The sequence below is a fragment of the Pipistrellus hanaki genome (genome assembly GCF_964339955.1).
Source record: "Pipistrellus hanaki genome assembly, chromosome: 3".
In the NCBI taxonomy this organism is placed as follows: domain Eukaryota; kingdom Metazoa; phylum Chordata; class Mammalia; order Chiroptera; family Vespertilionidae; genus Pipistrellus; species Pipistrellus hanaki.
The window spans coordinates 175,690,551-175,713,173 of NC_140505.1; the positions used below are offsets into that span (position 1 = coordinate 175,690,551).

The 22,623-nt window shown below is 41.6% G+C and overlaps 1 protein-coding gene across 2 annotated transcripts in view; it reads left to right on the forward strand.

Moving 5' to 3' along the window:
* The first annotated feature begins 1,363 nt into the window (after positions 1 to 1,363).
* Positions 1,364 to 22,623, forward strand: part of NR1H4 (nuclear receptor subfamily 1 group H member 4) — a 69,725-nt gene continuing 48,465 nt past the window's right edge. The window contains exons 1-3 of one of the 2 annotated variants that reach the window (XM_084879996.1): positions 1,364 to 1,894; positions 13,883 to 14,017; positions 14,691 to 14,825. In XM_084879996.1, coding sequence (XP_084736122.1) covers positions 14,759 to 14,825 — 67 coding nt within the window. In that variant the 5' untranslated portion in view covers positions 1,364 to 1,894; positions 13,883 to 14,017; positions 14,691 to 14,758. The remainder of the gene's footprint in view (positions 1,895 to 13,882; positions 14,018 to 14,690; positions 14,826 to 22,623) is intronic. The other variant, XM_084879995.1, reaches the window with a different exon arrangement.

The following is a 22,623-nucleotide window of genomic DNA, read 5'->3' on the forward strand; positions in this document are numbered from 1 at the left end:
GCAGCCTAGAGCTGCAGAAAGCATGGAGAGAGTCATCAGAAAGATGCTTCAAATGGGTGAGGGAGAGTTCTCCTCTTCCTTGTGATAAAGGGAGTGGGAGGAGGTGTGCCTCAGTGCATCGGAGCCCACAGGGATAGGGAGTGTGAACTGTAGGACCTATGCATACTACATAATCAGAGAAGTAAAATATAGCATTACTACCAGTTATGGGTATAGCCTTCCACTAACTTACTTTTCAATGGAGGACATTGTGCACATACACACAAACACACTTACACACGCACACGTACACATCCATGAATGTGCACACATGTTACTTTGGAAAATGTTATTTTCTCATCTCATTGATTCAGTTAGCAAATAATTATGCAATATTCTTTCTGTGAGAGGCACTATGTGAGGCCCAGGGATGGATGCAAAGGGAAGTCTGTGACCGTGTTTGCTCCAGATGTTCTGTTTTGTAATAGAGATGAGATAAGTAGGTACCTGTAATCTACAAGGTTGGAGGAATTAAGGGACAGTGAGAGAAATGAAGGATGAGGGGGCTTGGCGGGGAGAATAGTGCAGATGAGACATGGGGTTGGCTTCCGGGAGAACTCAGCCCGGAAGCTGTGTGGCTATGAAGGGAAGGAAATTCAGGTCAAAGAATGAGCTTGGCATCAGCGGGCAAGAGGTTTGGGCCTCTGAAGATGTGAGAAAATGCTAGAAAGATAAAGACTAGATTGTCAAGGTGTGGAGGGGGTCCTAAATGTCAGGCCATACATGGCATTTTGCATTTATTTTGTAGGCAGTGGGAACCCTTTGGGGGGTTTTGATTGGCAGAACATCTAACATGGTACCGGGTACATGGTGCACAGACAATCCATATATGTTCAGCAAAAGGAATCATAATGGCTAAACTTTATTGGGTGCTTGCTATATGCCAGGCAGTTTTCTAGACATTTGCACATGTTTATGGTAGCTAGGCATGCAATTCTCCCAGAGCCCAGGAGATAGTTACTCCGCCTCCATCTCCCAGACGAGAAAACTGGGACTTAGAGAAGCTAAGTGTGACAAACGAGTAGGCATCTGGCCTTTATGCTGCTATGCAATTTGAAAAAAAAGAAAAAAAAGAAAAGAACTCAGAGTTCTTGTCTGCTGACTGCCATGCCCCCAGCCCCCTTTATGCTGCTATGCAATTTGAAAAAAAAAAAAAAAAGAAGAAAGAGAAGAAGAGAAAAGAGTTATGCTCCAATGTTTTCCTTATGAGAGGAAGCTGTGATGGGCCCAGATTAGCAGAGGAAAAGGGTGGGATAGAAGTAAGAAGCATTCCAAAGATAGCGTCCACGGGCATCTGTTATTATTTGACATAAGACGCCTGAGAGAGGGAATGGTCGAGAAGGTTCAGTGTGTCTAACTTCAGTTCCTGGGAGGTGGGGAAGCTATTAAATTGGAGAGAGGGAAGGTGACAGCTCGCTTTTAGGTGAAGTACACGGAAATCTGGGTACTCAGACCCCCAAAAGGCAGCCGCAGGAGATGTGTTTTGAAAGACTGGCTTCGGGCTCCTGGGCAGTGTCACCTCCCCTGCTCTGGGGCTCTGGAGTTGGGCCTGGGAATCTCGAGGCTCTCCCTCCCTGTGTTTATATCATTTAGCAGGGAAAGGATTGTTAATGACTAATCTGTGTCCGGAGGCACGGAGCCAAGGAAGAGATGCTGCTGGCCTGGGAGGCCCGTGGTCACCCACAGCTTTTGCTAGAACTCCCTCCTCCTCTTCACTCCGCTGTCTCCTGGATTCACACCAACGCAAACTCGGCTCCTGAGCATTGGTAGAAAAATTGCTGGGATTTGGAGAGGAAGACTGGACTCGGGATCCTCCCAGGGCCTTGAAAGTTCAGCTCCAACCTGAGACAATCAAGTGAGTACCTAATTCCATCTCAACGCAACCGAGGGGAGGTTGTCATGAAAAGTTTCTCTTTCACATCAGGAGATTTGGTCAACAAAGAAATGCTAGGTTAGAATTTGATAGAAAATCCTGAAAATTACAAAGAAACATCAACTCTGAAAAGCAACCAAAAAGAAGCAAGAGTTAACCTGACCTAACTGAAACATAAGCTGTTGACCTTTTTTGAACAATTATTTAGAAATATCTTCTAACATGTGGTCGCCCAGCAGAATCCCTGGGGACAGTACATTTTTGGAAACGTCTCTGTTCTGATTCCATAGATAATGTGACTTGTATCGTGTGCTGCGTTTTGGTCATTTATCAAATCTTGGTGTGAATATCGCTAATGACTTAGAAAGCAGGCACAAGATAGTGTTGAAGCTACGCTCAATTGAAATACAAGTTTGTCCTGGAAGAGAGGGTTTAAAAGGTCTTTCTCTTTTGACCTTCCTTGTCCACAATTCTATTGCTTTTCATTTATCCTATGAATAGCAGATGGAAATATTTTAATTATATGGAAAAGGTTAGGAAGAACTTTATTTGTGTTAAAATTGTCCGGGTCTGAATCTACAGATAAGGCCTCTCCTTGTCTGCTGACTGCCATAGGGAATTGGCAACGGTGAGGTGAGCCTGGATCATTTCTCCCAGTGGAGTTTTTATTTAGCCGTGAGGGGGCTGGGGGCATGTACACAACTCACTCTGGGTTCGTTCTCTGAGAAACACACCTAGCTTTCAAGAAATCTGATTTTGCTCTAGGGCCACTTCAGGACTACCTTCAAGAGGGATAGAGGAAGATGTTGGGGAATGTTGGCTGGGTTTCTAGCTGTCATAGACACCTTCATCTTCGAGTAGCCCACCCACCCTCCAAATTATGGACCTGTGCCATTTGCACCGTGGACTTTTCTGTTTTGCTGAGAATGTTGCAATATGGCTGATGCAACTCCAAGTCAGCTGAGAGAGAGCGAGTGGGCTGGGGATGACCCTCTCTTGTCCCGAGACCCTTCCTCAGGACTTGCCTCGGCATTTTTCACCACACACCTCTACCCTTTCCCTTGGAGAGGGAAAGTATTGTCATCCTAGTTCTTCCTCTTATTTCCACATCTCCCAAGTCTGGCCAGTTGTGATGGCACAGCCACTAGCTGTGAGGCCCGGAGATCGTGGGAAGAAAAAGAAATGTGTGCACATGAGTGTGTGGTGCAGCTCACCCTGATGCAGTGTCTACTGACATGTCACAGGCCTTACCGAAATTGCCTGTTTCCTTCTCCCAATAGCACTGCATGGAAGGTTTTCTTTCTTTCTTTCTTTCTTTCTTTCTTTCTTTCTTTCTTTCTTTCTTTCTTTCTTTCTTTCTTTCTTTCTTCTTTCTTTCTTCTTTATTACTTTTTTAAAATTAAATTATTATCTGTGTACATATTTTAACATTGCCCCCCCCCCATGGTTTTCTTACGCTCATTTTACAGATGAGGAAACTGAGGCCCCAAGAGGACAAATAACCTGTCCCTGGTCACACAGTTAGGACAAGCGGAATCTGAAGATGAGGGAAGGTCTTTCTGGCTCCAAAGTCTTTTCGTTGCTGCTCTAATATGGTTGGGGGCTGGGAAAACTTGGAATCTGGGATGATGGTAGAGCAAGTGGACCTTCCTGCAAACAGTTCAGTGTGAGAGGAGTAAGTAATTAAGCCCCAGTACAACTTTGAATATCAGCAGGGCATTTTCTAATGATTGTACCATGAGCAGGGGAAGTGAAAAGTTTTCAGCACTACTTGCTTTAACCCAGAGGTTGATCCAGGAGAGGTGATTGGAGACTTCAGTTATCAGCATTTTAATGAAAGACTGCAAGAACTTGCCATGGTATTGTGATTAGGGATGACTGAGAGGAGCTCAGAATTTTTGTGGGTCACAGAGCCTGTGGGTTATGAATGCTATGAGAATACAAAAAGCTCATGTCATTACATGGGGAGATAAAGGAAAGAATTAAGATGATGTTTATATATATATACTAAAGGCCCAGTGCATAAAATTCATGCACTGGGGGAAGGGTGTCCCTCAGCCCAGCCTGCACCCTCTTCAGTCTGGGACCCCTCAGGGATTGGGCCTAAACTGGCAGTTGGACATCCCTCTCACAATCCAGGACTGCTGGCTCCTAACCACTCGCCTGCCTGCCTGCCTGATTGCCCCTAATTGCTTCTGCCTGCCAGCCAGCCTGATCACCCCCTAACCGCTCCCCTGCCGACCTGATTGACATCTAACTGCTCCCCTGCTGGCCCGATCGCCCCCAACTGCCTTCCCCTGCTGGCCATCTTTTGGTGATGTCGGGGTGGCCATCTTTTGATGACACAAGGGTCCGAGGGCCACCTAGTAAATATATATATATTGATTTCAGGAAGGAAGGGAGAGGGAGGGAGAAATAGAAACATCAATAATGAGAGAATTATTGATTGGCCTCCTGCTGCTCCACACTGGGGATTGAGCCCATAATCCAGGAGTATGCCCTGACTGGGAATCCAGCCATGACTTCCTGGTTCATAGGTCAGTGCTCACTCATTGAGCTGCATTGGCTAGGCAAATACGTTCTTTTCTTGGTAGAGAGTGTTTTCCCTTCATTTGGCTCAGTCTCATTTTCCTCTTAAATCCCAGCAGCATAGATCATGAAGGGACAAAAAGAAATAGAAATGATTTTTTTCTTCTCAGGTATTTTTTATTGCTCCTATATTTTGTGTCAGTGGAGACGTAGCTACAAGGCAACACTGTATGAGAGTCCTTAGTCACCAAGCTTCATGGAAAGACAAAGTCACCTTATATAAAAATATCCATTCTCCTCTCTCCTCTCCCCCCTCCCTCTTATCTCTATATCTCCTAACCTCTTTGCCCTCCACAGTGAGGTATTTCCTCCTCCATTTGCCCCTTCCCAATTTTGGCAACAAAGGAATGTCTGTTATTCTTTCTCCCCTCTTTGTAAATTTGTGTCAGTACAATGCTAATGTAATGCAATCTGATTGTGAAGGAAAATATTTCCCAGGAAATAAACTATTGCCCAAGAAAAAACACATCCCTAGGACAAGAAAGCCTGGTCAGCACAGTCTTAGGTCTAAGAATTAGAATAGACTTCCGGTGACTAAAAATAATATGTGGGAATAAAAAAATAAATTTTTATTAATCTTCATTTTTTTAAAGATAAAAATTCTAATAGAACTTTGAGATTTGGGTTCCCATTTTTTTAAAATTTAATTTTATTGTTTACAGTACTACAAATAGTATACATATATCTCCTTTCCCCCCCCCCCCCATTGACCTTCCCTAAGCCTCCCCTACCCCTTGTCACATGCCTTCATCTCCCCCCTCACCCTCCCAATGTCTTGTGTCCATTGGTTGTGCCTATATGCATGCATACAAGTCCTTTGGTTGATCTCTTTCCCCTGGGTTCCCATTTTTAAATAGACTTAGAAGGCCTTTTCCTGGTCCCGGTGATCCTGAGATAACTTAGGTATTTATACCTTAATTAATGTCACTGGTTCAAAGCAAAGGGGAAATAGCAGAGCTTTGCAGTTTCAGGTTCTGGAGGAGTGTGTAAAAGGGTTCTCTGGAAGACACTGGTCCATGGAGAAGACGGTCTTGCTGAGGGATATTGCAGAGCAGAGAAAAGCCCTCTGATCTGGGGCTCAGATCTTCCCTGACCAAGAAGGGAACTGTCTGTTTCCACACCCTAGAGAACGAAAGTTCTCAGTGTGGATGCCAAGTCTGTACCAGCCTGCCACTTAAGGAGCAAATGCTGGTTGTGGCCCAGTGTTAAGAGGGAAGGACCTAGTAAATGTCAAGCCAAAAAGGGGTGGTGTGGGGGATCCTTATTCTCTTGCAGCCCAGATTCTGAATCTGAGGCCATGACTCGGTTTCAAGAGGCCAGGAACCCTTTGATACTGTATTAAAAAAAATAGATGCATTTTATAGAGGATTTTGAGGGCAGTGAAACTATCTGTATGATACTATAATGAAAAACTGATAGACTATGCATCACCAAGATTGAATGAACCTTGATGTAAAGTATAAACTTTGGGTTTATATGATGTGTCAGCACAGATTCATCAAGTGTAACATATGCACAAATCCAGTGGGTGTGGATGGTGGGAGAGGTTGTGCATTTTTGGGGACAAGGGTTATAAAAAACAACCTTCTCTCCCAGAGAGTTTAAACATGCCTGCTTCTGACATCCAATGGTATAAATAGCCAAATGGAGAATAGGGAATGATATCCTCAATGAATTAATCGCATATAAAAAACACACAATATTATAACTTAGTCTAAAATCTCTCTTTACTTTCCTCAAAGCTACTCTCCTCTACTTACCTCTTTCACTGTTAACACATATAAAATAACCTCAGTTTTTTCAACCACAGCCTAATATTTGGTATTATTGATTGAGCCATTAGCCACTGCACTCTTGATGGTCATTTAGGTGTTTCCCCCTTTTCACCATAAGAGACAATGCTGCAATGAATATCCTTGTGCACATGTGCAAAGGTTCCCCAGGGAAGATACCTAAGAATTAAAATTGCATTTTATTTTAATATACAGTACTAAAAACCCTGCAAAAGATTAAAAATGATGCCCCACTGGCAACATATGAAAATGTGTATTTCTATACATTCACTCCAACTTTTAAAATTATTACAATTTGATCATTTAATAGGTGGAAATGGCAGCCAGTTATACAAATTTGCATTTTTCTAATTATTAGTCAGTTCCAGACATTTGTATGCTTATTGGCCACTTGTATCTCCCTTTTGGTAGATTTCCTCTTTACAGCCTTTGCCAATTTCTGCCCTGGATTGTTTATCCTTTCTGTTTTTATTTATATGAGCTATTTATGTATTGTTTGTACTAATTTTTGCTGTTATTTATGTTGTAGACATTTCCTTCCAGTTTGTTTCATATATTTAGCTTTGTTTATGATGTCTTGATTTCTGTCCTCTTGATTTTAATGTAGTAAAATTATTCTTTTTACTTTATGTTTTGTTTAGTAATGTCACTAGCTCAAAGAAAAGGAGAGATCCCTAAGTTCATAAAGACCATATATGTATTTTCCTATATTTCTTTAAATAATTTCATAAATTTAATGTCTTTCATTTTCTCATTTTCAAGAGGAATGCAAGATAGAAATCTCTACTCCATCCTACCCACCAAAGGAATAACCAATTTTCCTAGCACTTTTTCTTGAATAGGCTATCTTTCCCTCCACTGGCTTGAGCTGAATTCACTATTTCAGCATTGAGAATGATTTATGGTTGCTCAGGACACAGTATGCTATATTCCCTTCCAATGTCATTCCCACTACACGACTTTGCCTAGCCTAATGCCTACTCCTTCAAGATGAAATTCAAGAATCAGCCTTCCACCCTTAGGAAGACTTTCTTCATTCTCCTAGTCACACCCCTGCTTAAAACCCACCAATCACTTTCATTTAGAATAAATCCAAACTCTTTACCCCAAACGCTCATGTGGTCGGCAGGCCATATGAGAACCACCTACTCTTAGACCTGATCTCTGGCACTCCCCTTTTCTCACTAATTTCCAGCCTCACTGGGCTTTTGCTGTCTCTCCTGTACTCCAAGCCCTGGCCCTTAACACTCACTGACACTCTGCCTGGAATTATTTTCTTTGATGTGGCTTACTCCTTCTTATCCTCCACATCTCAGTTCAAAAGTCTGCTCTTTAGAGATCTCTTCCTGGGTCACCCTCTCCAACAACACCACTCTATCCCTTATCATCTTTGTTTTCTTACTAGAGGCCTGGTACTTGAATTCGTACACAGGTGGAGTTCCTCAACCTGGCCAGAGATTGGGCTGATTGGGGCTGTCTTGCCCAGTCCTGATGGGGGCAGTGGGAGATTGGTCAGAGGGGAGAGGGGCCGCAGAAGGTTGGCTCTGGGAGCACACTGACCACAACCAGGAGGCAGCTCCTGCATTGAACATATTCCCTCTGGTGGTCAGTGTGTGTCATAGCAACTGGTTTTTCGGGTCATTCAGTCATAATTGCCGCTTAGGCTTTTATATATATAGACTAGACGCCTAGTGCACAAAATTTGTGCTTGGGGAACGGTGTTCCTCAGCCTAGCCTGCACTCTCTCCAATCTAGGACCCTGATCTAGGATCCAATCTCAGTAGGATCAGGCCTAAACGGGCAGTCGGACATACTTCTCACAATCCAGGACTGCTGACTCCCAATTGCTTGCCTGCGTGCCTTCCTGATTACCCCTAACTGCTTCTTCCTGCCAGTCTGATCACCTCCTAACCATTCCCTTGCCAGCCTGATTGATGCCTAACTGCTCCCCTGCCAGCTCAATTGCCCCTAACTGCCTTCCCCTGAAGGTCTGGTCACCCCTAACTGCTCTCCCCTCCAGGCCTGTTGCTCCCAACTGCTCTTCCCTATAGGCCTGGGTTCCCCCCAACTGTCCTTCTCTGCAGGCCCGGTCACCCCCAACTTCCTCCTCTACTGACCTGGTCACCCCTAACTGCCCTCTCCTGAAAGCTTGATCACTCCCAACTGCCCTCCCTTGAAGGTCTGGTCCCTCCCAATTACCCTCCCCTGGTAGCCATCTTGTGGTGGCCATCTTGAGTCCACATGGGGGCAGCCATATTGTGTGTTGGAGTGATGGTCAATTTGCGTATTAATCTTTTATTAAATAGAATAGAGGTCTGGTGTACAGGCAGGGGTCAGCTGCTTTGCCCTGAATGGTGTCCTGGATCAGAGTGGAGGTTCCCTTGGGGCATGGGGCAGCCTAGGTGAGGGGCCTGTGGTGGTTTGTAGGCTGGCCATGCCTCCTGGTGACCCAAGCAGAGGCCCTAGTATCTGGGATTTATTTATCTTCTATAATTGAAACTTTGTAGCCTTGAGTGGAGGCCAGGGCCTGCCAGGGTGTGTGGGAAGCTTGGCTTCCTCCATTGCTGGGGAAACCCAAGCCTCCTGCTCGCTTTGTGGCGGTAGCCATCTTGGTTGGGTTAATTTGCATACTTGCTCCTGATTGGCTGGTTTGCTGGCTTGTGGGTGTAGCAGAGGTTCAGTCAACTTGCATATTACTCTTTTATTAGATAGGATTATTGTCATTGGAAATCTTATATGTTTACATGCAAATTGTGCATCTCTCACACTAGAATGCAAGCCCTGTGAGGCAGGGTTTTTTCCCCCCTGCCTCATTCACCACTCTATTTTCAAGATCTCCATCAAAGCCTGATACATAGGATAAAATTAATGAAGGTTCCATGAATGACTGTCCTTGCTGGGCTCCTGAAGAGATTTGTGCTACCTCTTTCAAGCCTCATACTATTCTAATTGGGTTTTCATTGCCTGGCTTTTCCACTAAGCTGCTTGAAGAGATCATGACTTTTTCTTTCCCCTTAAAAACATTCTTCTGGCCTTTGAGATGAATCCAGGGCTTCCCCTGGGCATGAAATGTTGATGACTAGAAAAAGCTCACTTTGCCCTGCCCTTTAGGAATGGATGACATAGAAGTTCAACAGAACGCATGCTCTGCCATCAACAGCTGGTTTCATCCAAGAAAAATGCCACCAAGGATGTTTTCATTAGGTGTGATGAGTTCGTAGGTAACTGCACATGTAACCAATTTTTATCTTTATCTTCTGAGAGCTGAGATTCTTCTAAGTCAGAGTCAAAGCTACTTAATTGGAACAGGGTATTTCCGAGGTCTCTATTTGCAAATGGTTTCTGATAAATCAGAGGAGCTCCATACACCATGAACTTCCTGTGACACGCAGTGTCTAAACAAGTCAAAATTGATAACCAGAAAGTGGGAGTCTAAGCTACCAGTCCCTCACTGTCTTATCACATTCAAAACAAACAGCACATACCATTTCTGAAATTACTGCTGAGTCCTTAAATGAAGGCTTAGGCTAAAGATCATACAAATAAACATAAAGTAAAATAAATATTTTGTCCCTGTTTCCACCAATACTTAAGGCTTAACCTTGGTATCTCCACACTTTTTTCTTTCCGTTCTCTGTTCTGTGCACTGGACTCAAGTCCCTCCCTTCCCATCTCTGCAAATACTGCCATGGTATGCACCAGTCATCTCATGTTAGCAACAGATTTCCTGAATTTTCCTCCTTCCTTTACTGCTTACCTTCCCTGTTCCACGTTTTCATTAGCATGATCTTGTAGAGGATAGATTTCATTATGTCATTAAAAATTTCCAGTAGCTCCTCATTGAACATAGGTAGGGTCCCCAAATATCTTATGGGAAGAAATGACTTTCTCTTCAAAGTCTTAAAAATATGTATGTGTACATGTAGGTTTAAATATGTATAAGTATGAATGCCTGTATCAACTTACATATCTTTACAGATGAGGAAGCTTTTCACATACAGCTTGGGGCAAAGTAGGTTTACAGTGGTAAGTCAATAAAAAAAGATAAACAATTCATTAAAAAGATGGCAAAGAGTATAAACAGAAAATTGAAAGTAATGGCCACATATAGGCAATAAAGATGAAAAATTTTTCCAATTTCACTAATAATCAAAGAAATGTAATTTACTATAGTGAGATAGGACTTTTCACCTAGAAAATTAGACAAGATTGATAAAAATGAGGGTATTTGTTACATTTATTCATAGTTTACCTATAATGTTACTAGATTAAAAAAATCTGTGATTTGTTTAAGGCAGAGATTAACAAAATTTACTTGTAAAGGGCTACTGAGTAAATTTTTTTGGCCCTGTGGTCCATAGAGTGTTAGTTGCAACTATTCAACCCTGCCATTGTAGGGAGAAAGAAATCTAGATAATCCATAAACAAATAGATGTCACTGTATACCAATAAAACTTTATTTATGAATACTTAAAAATGAATTTCAAGTATCATAAAACCTCATTCTTTTAATTTTTAAACTGTATGAAAATGTAAAACCATTGTTAGCTCAAAAGTTGTACAAGAACAGGCCCAGCTTTGGCCCATGGGCAATAGTTTGCCAAACCCCAGTTTAAGGCACAGTGTTTAAGGGCCCTTTATGCCATGAGTGGGCATAGTAACCAGGAGGATGCACAAGAAACTGACTATAGTAGTTGTATTTGGTAAGGAAAATGAGTGACAGAGCTGGAAAAAAATATTTTTTTCTGTGTACTATTTGAGTTGCTTACTATGTGCTTGTATTGCTATTTAAAAAATTCAAGTTTCCTTTTCTTTAAGCCCCTTCTGGAGTCATAAACCCAACAAACCCGATTTGGGCAGACTCTGCCAACTGTCTGGATTCGGGAGGGCACTGTTAGCTCTTCAGGGGCATCTACCTAGTGGGTCTCCAGTTGGGGGAATAACTCAAATGATACAGAATTAGTAGAATTGGACTTTCATTTGGGTAAGAGTGATAAATCATGTCCATTGTGCAATAAGAGAAAATTTTTTTTATATTGTACCATTTATTCAGGATGAGCATACCAAATGTCAGGGAATTTGGCAGAACTAAGCAAGGAAAACAATTAATACAAGCCATTTAATTGAGCCTACATTTCTTGAGGGCACTTGAATGGAAGGTGCCAGGTTGATATGAATGCATGGAGGAAAATGCAAGATTTTGGTGGAAAATGAAGATGATCGTACATGAGAACTATCAGAGAGCTGTGATGTGCTACAGAAGTATGGGGAGCTTGATGAACATGACTGAAGACTCCAAAGGCAAATAAGAAAAAAAGTTAGCATGGAGGGAAGCCTAATGTAAGATCAGAACTGAAATCTCCTGTGTTTTAAAGACCAGAGCAACTGGGTCTTAAATTACAGAGTGTAAATTTGGATTGAATATTAGGAAAAATTCCTGACTCTGTACTTTGTAGGTTCCTGCAAATTTTTATAGAAAACTGGAATTTCCTAAAAATAAGAGCAACTCAAACTAGAACAACAGTTGTGTGAATTTTGAGGGACTTTTCAATCCATTTATTATTTAATATACATATATATATATTCATAATTCATGTATATAATATATACACATTGAATGTGTACATAATAATTTATATGTACATATTAAAACTGAAATTTCCCAAGTCCTCAAATAGCTTGTGAATGTGAATGAGGTCCCTTTAATAGCCACAACTCAACCTTTACTGGCTTATTCCTCAGGACCTGTGGCTACCTACCAGAATCCTCCTCTCACCAAGTATTTCAGGGAGGCTTTGGGGTCTCTTCTTGTTTGTTCATAATCAAGTCTGCTCTGACCACATCTTCTACTACTTTTTGTGTCCATTGGCGAGACCAGTACCCAACTGTGGTCATACCAACTCTGCTGGGCATTCTCCATGGGGTAAGGTGATACCTCGGCTGCTGCTGCTCTTTCACAATTGCCCCAGAATGACCCTGAGTCCTGTTGGGGTCAAAGTTCCACTGTGATTGTGGCAGAGTTGTTTGAGCGTGAGGGTGGAGTTGAAATGAGTAGTCTCCTGCTTATTGTGTTCAGTTAGAAAAGTCTAACTTATAGTTCAAGGTTTCCAAGTTTCATTTTTATTTATGATTTTCTCCCTTTTCCCATGAGGGTGGCAGGACGGCCTCTTGAATCTAGTACAGGTTGGTCAAATACTGTGCTACATTGAGAATTACACATTCGCCTAATGACTATGGCTTTGATTTGGGATAAGAGTCCTGGTTCCTGGCTCCCTCTGATTTTAAGAATGGGTTTTCTCTCAACAAATCCTTTGGCTTGCTGGAAAGTAGACTTTGGTAGGACCATGCCATTGGTTCACCAAATGAACCCAGATATGTCTGCTTTCTCACAGTAGATACAGTTTGTATCCTTTCACAGGGTGTGTGTGTGTGTGTGTGTGTGTGTGTGTGTGTGTGTATTACTAAATTCTTCAACCTTTCTGGTGTCTTTTCATCAATTCAGATGTGCCCTAGTATTGCCTATTGTAATGGAATGTCTGCAGGTAGAGTAGATCTTACAATTGATTAATTAGGCGGTTTAATGTTGTCATTAAAAAATACGGGTTCTTTACCATGAAAGAACAAACAAAATAGAAACAAATTCATAGATACAGAGAATAGACTGATAATAGCCAGAGAGAAGGAGTGTTGGGGGACTTGGTAAGAAGGGTGAAAGAACTGAGAAGTACAGATTGGTAGTTTACAAAATAATTATGGGGATTGTACTAGTAAAATACAGCATAGGGAATATAGATGATAATATTGTAATAACTATGCATGATGCCAGGTGGGTAATAGAAATATCAAGGGAAATAATTTGTAAAGTATATGATTGTTTAGTATATGTTACTTTGTTGTACAGCTGAAACTAATACAAGATAATATTGAATGTAAACTATAATTGAAAAAAATAAAAACTACCTTTGGAATCACATCCTCCTTCAGCTGCTTCCCCATCTTGACTCCCTTTCACACCTACCTCTCTATTAGAGCATCCTAATCTTTGCTTTCATCATCAGCTTTTGAATACAATATGCAATTATCTGTATATTGGTGTGATTATTTTTTAATCTCTCTATTAAGTTTGATGTCATAGATCATGGATGCTTGTGTTCCCTTCATCATTTTATCTCCAAAGATTCAGCACAGAACTTAGTGCAGAATAAGTCCCCAACAATGTATTTTGAAAGCATGAATAAATGAATAAATGAATAAACACAGCAAACGTTGTGTGGTGGATTATCTTACCAGCAGCCACATGCATCTGCTACCTACTTCTGCTTGAACGGGCCCATTTTGCTGAGTGAGAAAGAAAGAAACAGAGACACAAATAATAGGAGAATTCTAATGAAATAGCTATTAGTCTAAAAAATAACCCTAGGTTCTCTTCTGGAGTAGAAAATATAAATAGTTATTATTTGTAAACAAAGTGATTATTTTGTGGAGACAGGATAAAAAGATTTGGAAATCACCCTCAGAAAACAGCCTTGGAAAAGAGGTTCTGATAGCACACCTTCTCATTATTTGACCTTTCACATTACTTCTTCAGGGAGGTGGAAGACATATTGGAAGGAAGAAAGGAAGGAAAGAAGCCCTGGAGATAAAACTAAAAGTGAACACTGCTTCACTTGGGCTCTGGGATGAGTTCTGGACCTCTCCCCAGGATGAAACTTCAGACATTTTGGTGAGATTTACCATAACTTTTCTTTCTTTCTTTTTTTTTTTTTTTATCCCAGATAATATATGGCCAAGGTAGATCATGAGAGTGAAAATGCAAATTCCTTAAATTTTCTCTTAAAGGCAAAGATAAAGATCTTGGGGGAGAATAATTTCTAAATTTTTGATTTGCTGATAGTGCCTACTCAACCTAAGAACATTCCAGTAGAAAGGGGTCTTAAAGTACTTCTGCGTTTGTGCAAAAGACCTGTTCAACTTTAGAATAAAATTTAATATAATAAATCATAGATACACCCATTTTAAATCAAGGCTTTTATATTTGTGTGTGTGTGTGTGTGTGTGTGTGTGTGTGTGTGTGTGTGGTGTGTGTGTGTGTGTAAAAGAAAAAAAAAGACACAACCAAAATGTCATCATGTTTTTCCCAAATCTCCCAAGTGTTGAAATTTAAATAAAAATATATGTTATTTTCCCAGATAAATTGGAGAGTATATCTACACTTATAAGTCCAAATTAGGTGTAAAAATGATAAATATTGAGAACAAATACATACAGAAAGGCCTTGACAAAATGTCAAAAGGGAGCCAATTACTGTTTTATAAATTGGCATGAACTCTCCCTCTCTCTCTTAATCATCTTCTTCCCTCTTCCTCAAACTCTCTATTTATTTATTTGCATTTCAGGGTGATTTTTTGAAGACCACAATAACAGAGGTGCATTCTCAAGTAGAAAAGTTTGGATTGGATCAAAAATGAATCTCATCCAACACTCCCACTTACCTGCTGCGGATGAATTTTCTCTTTCTGACAATTTATTTGGTAAGTTCACTTCAATGAACTTGAAATCTATATAGAACAAGCTACAATTTAAAAATGCATGAGAACGAAGCTTTGATGATGAGTGCCAGAGAGAGTCCAGAAAAGTGTTATTGTTCCTTCTGAGTACTCAGTCAACATTAGCTACGAATCAAGGTTAGAGGTAGATAGAACCTTGGATTCACTGAAACAAGTGGTCTTCTCTTTTATAGATGAGAACAGCAAGGCCCAGAGAGCTTTGTGACTTGTCCAAGGCCATGAGGCTAGATGATTAACAGAGCTGGGAGTAGAAACCAATTCCTGCTCTAGGGCTGAGTCTGATCTTATTGCAGCATGTACTAAAGTATGAAGTCATGATTGTTGTGGTTTAATATTATACCTATTAAAGGCTGAGCTTACTTAGGTTATAGTTCTGCGGTAGGCTTGCTACCCACCATCCTTCCGGCATTGGGGGATATATGGCATAGTGCCAGGATTAGTCATTTAAACTGGCTTAAGAACAAATTGTACTAAGTTGTTTCCAGTAGATCTGTAACTAGATGGTACCATAAAATGATATATTGCTTTACTTTATGCATTTAAGAAAAAAGTATCATTATAAAGAATTTTAATTGGGACTATCAGCAGAGTCAGCAGGGGTAAATTTGGGGTGGGGCAGGCAAGCTTTGTGCCAGTCTTAAAATAACTCCTTTTTGTATAGAAGACCTGCTAAGAGAGCTTGGATGTTCCCATTTATTCACCCTATATTAATAAATGGACCATGGCAGATGGTAGTGAAAATGCAAATGCTTGAAATTCCATGAAAGTCAGTGTTTGAAGGCCTGATCTCCTATTTGCAGACATCCCTGGGAGATGTTAATAGCTTATGCTATTACATACCAGTCATTACCAACTTCTTGTATATAGCTTCTCAGGTCCTTTCCATGAAGAGGTCATTATCTGTTTTATTTATTTACATGCTTACCTGCCCGCATACAGTATAAGAATATTTAAGAGCAGTAACAATGTCTTATTAATCTTAGTATGCATTTGATAAATAAGAATTAAGTCATAAATAAAAGGAGAAACGAGGTTAAGGAAAATAAGAGATGTTTATCAGCAACTCAGAGAGACCAGTAATTATTTATGAAATACCAGTTCTTGGACATACTTGCTGCATCTTATTTCTTTTATTTGTCTTTTTAAAAAATATATATTTTATTGATTTTTTACAGAGAGGAAGGGAGAGAGATAGAGAGCTAGAAACGTCGATGAGAGAGAAACATCGACCAGCTGCCTCTTGCACACCCCCTACTGGGGATGTGCCCGCAACCAAAGTACATGCCCCTGACAAGAATCAAACCTGGGACCTTTCAGTCCACAGACTGATGCTCTACCACAAACTGGTTTCAGCTATTTGTCTTTTCTTCATCCTGTGGATGCATTCAAGGCCCACAGGCACTACCTCCATGTCCAGCTACTTGACCATTTGCTTCTGGCCTATCCTAAAAATCTGTAAAATAATCAGTGTATAGACATTTTTATAATTTTTGCTCTACCAGTCAGAATGCACAGAATACTTAAGACTATAGCTACATGTCATAGACGAAGGAAAAGTCCACTTAAGGTTTTTTTTTCCACATAAAAATTCCGCTTTTTGCTCTGAATTATAATTGCACGTTAAGCTCTCCAAGCAAGCACATCAAGTTGAAGGTTGACCTCAGCAGCCATGAGGTGGAAAGATGTGAGGAGACAGAAAAACAGAGGTGAAGGAGCTGTCAAGTAAGAAGCATCTGAAAGTGCTTGCAGAGGAAGCACTGAGACTCTTGCTGTCAGGGCTGTTCTTTCCCCTTTGCTGGACCACATTTCCATCCACTTTCCTAACACTTCACTCAAGGTTCCTGAGACTAAATAACACAAGATGCATAAGCTGCAATGCATAGCTGTTATTCCAGGCTAGATAGAGCATCTTCTTCAAACCTTCATCTCGTCCCCTCCCCTGGTAAGCTAATCTGAACCATGTATGACCAATGGGATTCCTTTTCCTTATTAAGATCTTGAGCCAGGTCTACGCATTTTTTTTTTTTCCACATCTCTTTCCCACAGGACCTCAGTCTCACTCCACTCTATATATCTGAGCTAAGGTATGCCAGAGTAAGGGATGAAGATTTGCATTTTGATTCCTCTATTCCTCCTGCTTACTTCTTTTGTGTCCTGATGGCACTGATGCATTCTATGTTCCTACCCTGAGCTTAGGATACAGAGCAGGGAAGATCGTGGCCCCTGGATGAGTCATCCACAGTGCCTCAGTTGCCATTCTTGGATCTTGAGATAGACCAGTGATTCAGAAGTATTAACTTCATGGTCTCAACTAGCCAGAGCTAAACTCTTTTCCAATGGTCTGTGTACTAAAAAACATCAGTCATGTTGTTATAATCGGGCAAGTGAAGTTTATGGTACAACACATGGATTTCTTCCATCTGAATGTTGAGCATTGACTATATACTGGGCATTGTAATAAAGCAGGAAACAAGACAGGCAAGCTCCTAGTGGAGAGAAGACTCACGGGAAACATGCAAATAAACAAACAAGATTATTTTAGGTAATGATAAGAGCTATGAAAATAACAAACCAGGGTGATGTCATAGTAACTCGAATAATGGGGCTGCTCTCAATGGTGTGGACAGAGAAGGGTTCTGGGAGTTAACAAGCTGAGACCAAAAGACAAACCAACGAGGACATTCTAGGTGGAGAAAACAGGAGGCCCAACGTCTAGAATGGACTTGGAAGGGTGCTGTTTTCTTTTATTTAAAATTATTATATTTTATTGATTTTTACAGAGAGGAAGGAAGAGGAGGAGGAGGAGGAGGAGGAAGAGAGAGAGAGGGAGAGAGAGATATATCAATGAGAGAGAGACATCGACCAGCTGCCTCCTGCACACCACACACCAGGGATGTGCCCGCAACCAATGTACATGCCCTTGACCAGAATCGAACCTGGGACCCTTCAGTCTGCAGACCGACGCTCTATCCACTGAGCCAAATCGATTTTGGCTGGCGCTGTCTTATCATTTTCATTTAGGACAGTCGAAAGAGTCTTAGAGAACTGACTCTGGACCCTGCATTTCCATTAACCAGCACTTGTAAGAGGAGATGATTAGACTTGGAATTCTAAGACCCTTGTCTATAAATCGTTAACCTTGAGAAGCACAACCCCAAGCTAGGATTCATGTGCAGGCAGTTGATGTGCTCCCAGGGAGCAGAAGCAAAGGACGGGGGCTACAAGACCTGGAAGGAGGGGAAACCACCATGAGGTGAGTTATGAAGATCACTGCTGTGGGCAAGGGGAGCTTGATTCCATGGAGTAGCATAGAGAATTGTCCACTGAGGGACTGGGGACTGGAGACTGGGGCACTTATTCACTGACCTCTGGCTCCAGTTGGTTGAGGGTGACCCCTGGAGGCATTAACTCGCCAGTGTGTCTGGGCTATGCTTTTGCCATGGGAACAAGGCCAGGTAGTCTCTGGAGGTATTAAATACATTTGGGATAGAATGCAAAAGGATGTGTGGCATGTTCTTGAAATGTCAGGCTGTCAATAGCAGGTGAATCTATCAACATGATCATCTGCGGCAGCTCCTAGTGAAATGAGAGGTAAGCCAAAGCATGTGACACCAGTGTGTCTGTCACACAGTATAAGGGGATTCCACCCCTCAGCCCTCAGTCCATTGGAACACTCAAAGGAAGGCTAAGATTGGGGGTGGGGTACAGATTTGCTCTGCAGTTCTGCTTCCTTAGGCTGGTTCTTATGGAAAAGAAAGAAATACTCTTGGATAGAGTGGGATTATGAAACAGGCTGGAATCACCTCGTAAGGTCCTTGAATTTATTCTTCTGCCACACATCCCTGACAAACCTAGCTCATCGGTAACTTGGTCCACGGGAGCCTCAGAATGGAAGGACATGAGACCCTAAGAGAGCTATGTCTCCTTTCCTTCGGGAGCAGTTGCAAGCCAGGAAGTTTGGTCAAAGGTTAATTCAGTGGATTAAGAAAGACTTCTCCGCTGAATGAAGAAGGCAGGGTCTTTATGTAATTAGTGCATAATAAAAGGTAATAATGACAAAGTCCGTGGCTTCCTACGGTTTGACATAGTGAATAGGGCAGGAGGTAGCATGTTAATTAAAATCTATGTATTCTTTTAGAAAATTGTGGTTTAAGAACTTAAAAAGCACAGACCTTCAGACTAAGGAGAAAAGCATTCTAATAATAGCAAGGAATAAGCCAGAAAAGGGGCAGTGTCTCCCTCAGTGCTCCCAGTGCAAAGAGTGTGATTCGCTTAGCTCAGTGAAACTGGGAGAAGTTCACAGAAGGTGGGTGAAAATAAGCAAAGAAATGGAAAGGAATAAAGTCTCCGAGGCAACTGAAGCTTTCTGAAATTCAGTGTTCTCCCTTATAAAATGAGGATAGTTAATGACATTCACTCCATAGCTTTTTGGAGAACTGAACGGCTGTGTGGGAAAGTGTTCTGTAAACTTCAGGGCATCATAAAAGAGTATAATTAGTCCAGGGCTTGATATGTAGTTGTTATTATTTAAATTGTTGAAATGATAAACACCACTCTACTCATTAAAGGGAGGAAGTTCTCTTTATCTGAACATTGTGGAGTGCAAAGAGTTTCCAAGGAGCCAACAGAAACCAGCAATATGGAAATAAATTTCTGGGTGCCCTAAGGAGGGAAACACGTGTCCTCATTCTGGTGTTACAGCGTTGTTAGAACAGCTGTGAAATGCATGTTTTTATATTACCTTACTAGAGGCCCAATGCATGAAATTTGTTTAAAGGGCCCAGCCCCCGGAGCCCCAGCGGCTGCCTCTGCCTCTGCTTTGGCCCCCACCGGTGGTGCCATGGCTTAGTCCGGAAGGTTCTTGGTCTAATTAGCATATTATGCTTTTATTATTATAGATTATTGTATCTAACAATCTTTGTAAAGCCCCATTCTATGAGACTAATGAGACCCAGCAAGTGGAAGGATGCGTACTGCACATAACCCTGTTCACTTAGAATCAATTTCCCTTAGCTATTTTTCATCACGTTATGTTTCTGTCAGCTCTATATGCCTGTTTTCTCTGGGTAACTTTATGGCTATTGGAATATGGTGTTTGTCTCTCTTTTGCTTAAATTAAAAAGCATCTTTCCGGTGTTACAGAAGCAGCCAGATGTTTTAAAATACAATTAAAGATCTTGAGATGCAGTTTTGTGGAATGTTTCTGACATTTGAGATACGGCTTTTTTTTTTTTTTTTTTTTCATCTCACTAAGTTTAACTCAAGTGATTGCAGTCCTGAGCTGACGAATGAATCGAAGCTGAAAGTGTTCAGGAGATGGAAAGATACCTTGCAAAATGGAGTTTTGTTTGAGCATCATTTAAATATTTCTTGTCCACATCTCTTCCACAGATTTAAGCAGTCTCTACGATTTTTACTAATTCACCACGGCTTTGGTTTTTGCTCTCCCAGGAATCTCAGATCTGGTATTCTTTGCTAGGGAGGTTAAGAAGTGGGTGAAAGAAAAGAAGTATCTAAAGAGCCTTTCCTTATTATAAAATATATTACTGTCTTTTTTAGATAGGACAGGCATAGCTTGTAAAAGGCATGCAATGAGACAAAGAATGATAGATAGTTGGCCAGCTGGTCGGTGAATCCATTGTTGTCCAGGGCCTGACTCGCAACCTTGCAGACTAAGAAATGTATCTCAGGGGCACTCAGAATAAGCAAGCTGAGAAAGGTTGACTATAAAATCAGATAGAAAATGTATACATTCTACAATGATAAAAAGAATTGTGATAGTGATAATGATTTTAGATTTCTTAGCAGACCTCCAACAGTCAATCACATCTCTGCTGCTTTTAGGCAAATTCCTTAACTATGTGCAAGATATTTACCTACTTTATTAAATTTCTCAAAAGAATGCCTGGCCCATCTTAAGTACTCTATAGAACTATTTGCCATTAATATCAATTCTCACAATACTCATGTAGAGTGGATACCATTACCATTCCCCTTTTACTAGTGAGAAAATGGAGATTTAAAGGTGCTAAACAATCTGCTTAAGGTTCCATAGATAGTAAGTGGACCACCAAAATATAATCAGGACAAGAAATCAGAATTGAGTGATTAAGGATCCAGGCTCAGAGAATACTCCTGATCACATCAGTGGAGAAAGTCCTTCCAGTATGATTGTATCACTCCAAGCTTGTTGGACAAGTTTATCTTAAGGATAGTTCTTAGAAAAGCATTGCTGATATTTATTCTGGGAGTCCCCACCCTTTTTTTTATAGCTTCGCTAGGGGCCCAATGCACCTTGAAAGTAACCATGGGCTGCGAGGCTGTAGTAGGCACAGGAGTGGGTTTTGGCTTATCCTCTGTGACCCTGCCCAGCCCTTCCTGCCTCGGCCCCCCCCCACCCCCCCGATCCTCTGTCTGCGCTCCCACTGCTGCCACTCACACGTGCTGACAGTGTGGAGCCATTGGGGCTGGTGCCAGCAGTGGGTGTGAGTGGCAGTTGCTGCCCTGATTGACCCTCAGGAGCAGGGGGAGGTGAAGAAGCCCTCAGGGTGATCAGAGCTGGCAGCTGCTGCTCACACCTGCTGATGATGCTGAGTGATCTGGACTGGCACTGGGCACCAGCAGCAGGTGCAAGTAGAGGCTCTGGCACTGGCTATATGGTTGTGAGTGGGGCTGGCACTGGCAGTGGGTACAAGTGGCAGCTCCAGCACTGGCAGCATGTGTGAGCACTTGGAGGGAACACGGTGCACAGGAGCAAAGAATTTTCAGTAACCATCAGAGGCACACCCCAATGACAGCGACCAGTGCCTTGGTCTGGACCCCTTCCCCCTCCACCTGCTCTACCATCCTGCCATGGCCAACACCTGCTGTGTGCCGCACATGCCACCTGGTGGTCAGTGCACGTCATAGCGACCAATTGTTCAGTTGTTCTACCATTTGGTCTATTGCCTATTAGCCTTTTGTTATATAGGATTGCTGATGCCCTCACTTGCCATGATTGATGTAGCTTCACATTGCTGCCAGGTCCTATCTACCGCAGCGCTGTCTGATAGAAGTTTCTGTGATGATGAAAATGTTCTAGATTCACTTTTTTCAATGCAGTAGCCACTATCCACATGTGGCTATTGGACACTAAAATTATGACTAGTATAACTGAGGAATTAATTCTAATGTCTTTAATTAGTTTAGGTAGCCATATACGACTAGTGGGTACCCTTTCAGAGAGCATAGAACTGCAGAGGAAAACAACGTATTTTTATAAAAATAACATGAAGCAGTTGGTTATCATTGAGAGAAGGAAAGAGATCCAACCAGTCTTCTTATGAGAATATCTTGTGTGGATTTTATTCAGCAATGAGGGCTTCCTATATCAGCTAAATTATCCTGCTCTCTTCAAGGCAAGGATAGTTCTTGGGTTGTGAAGATACAATGAGGTCAGAAGTAAACCGAGGATGGAGCACAGTTTTGCAAATGGTAACCCTTGATTGCACAGTCCAAACTGAAACACACCCTTGGACCATCATACCTTTCTTCTTTCTCTGCAGTGAGGGCAAGCGTGCTTTACTTGTTTAGCTACGGGGTCTTGAGTCTGAAGACCTTGATGAATGTTTTGGTTTTATCCTTCAATAACTGGGCGGCTGTAGACAGACCACTGAACTTCAATGAGTTGCTTTTCTGAGTCTGTAAAATAGGGTAGAAGAGAGTAGGAAATACACACAATACCTTCATCAAAGTAAGGACCAGGTAAGGTAATGCCTGTGAA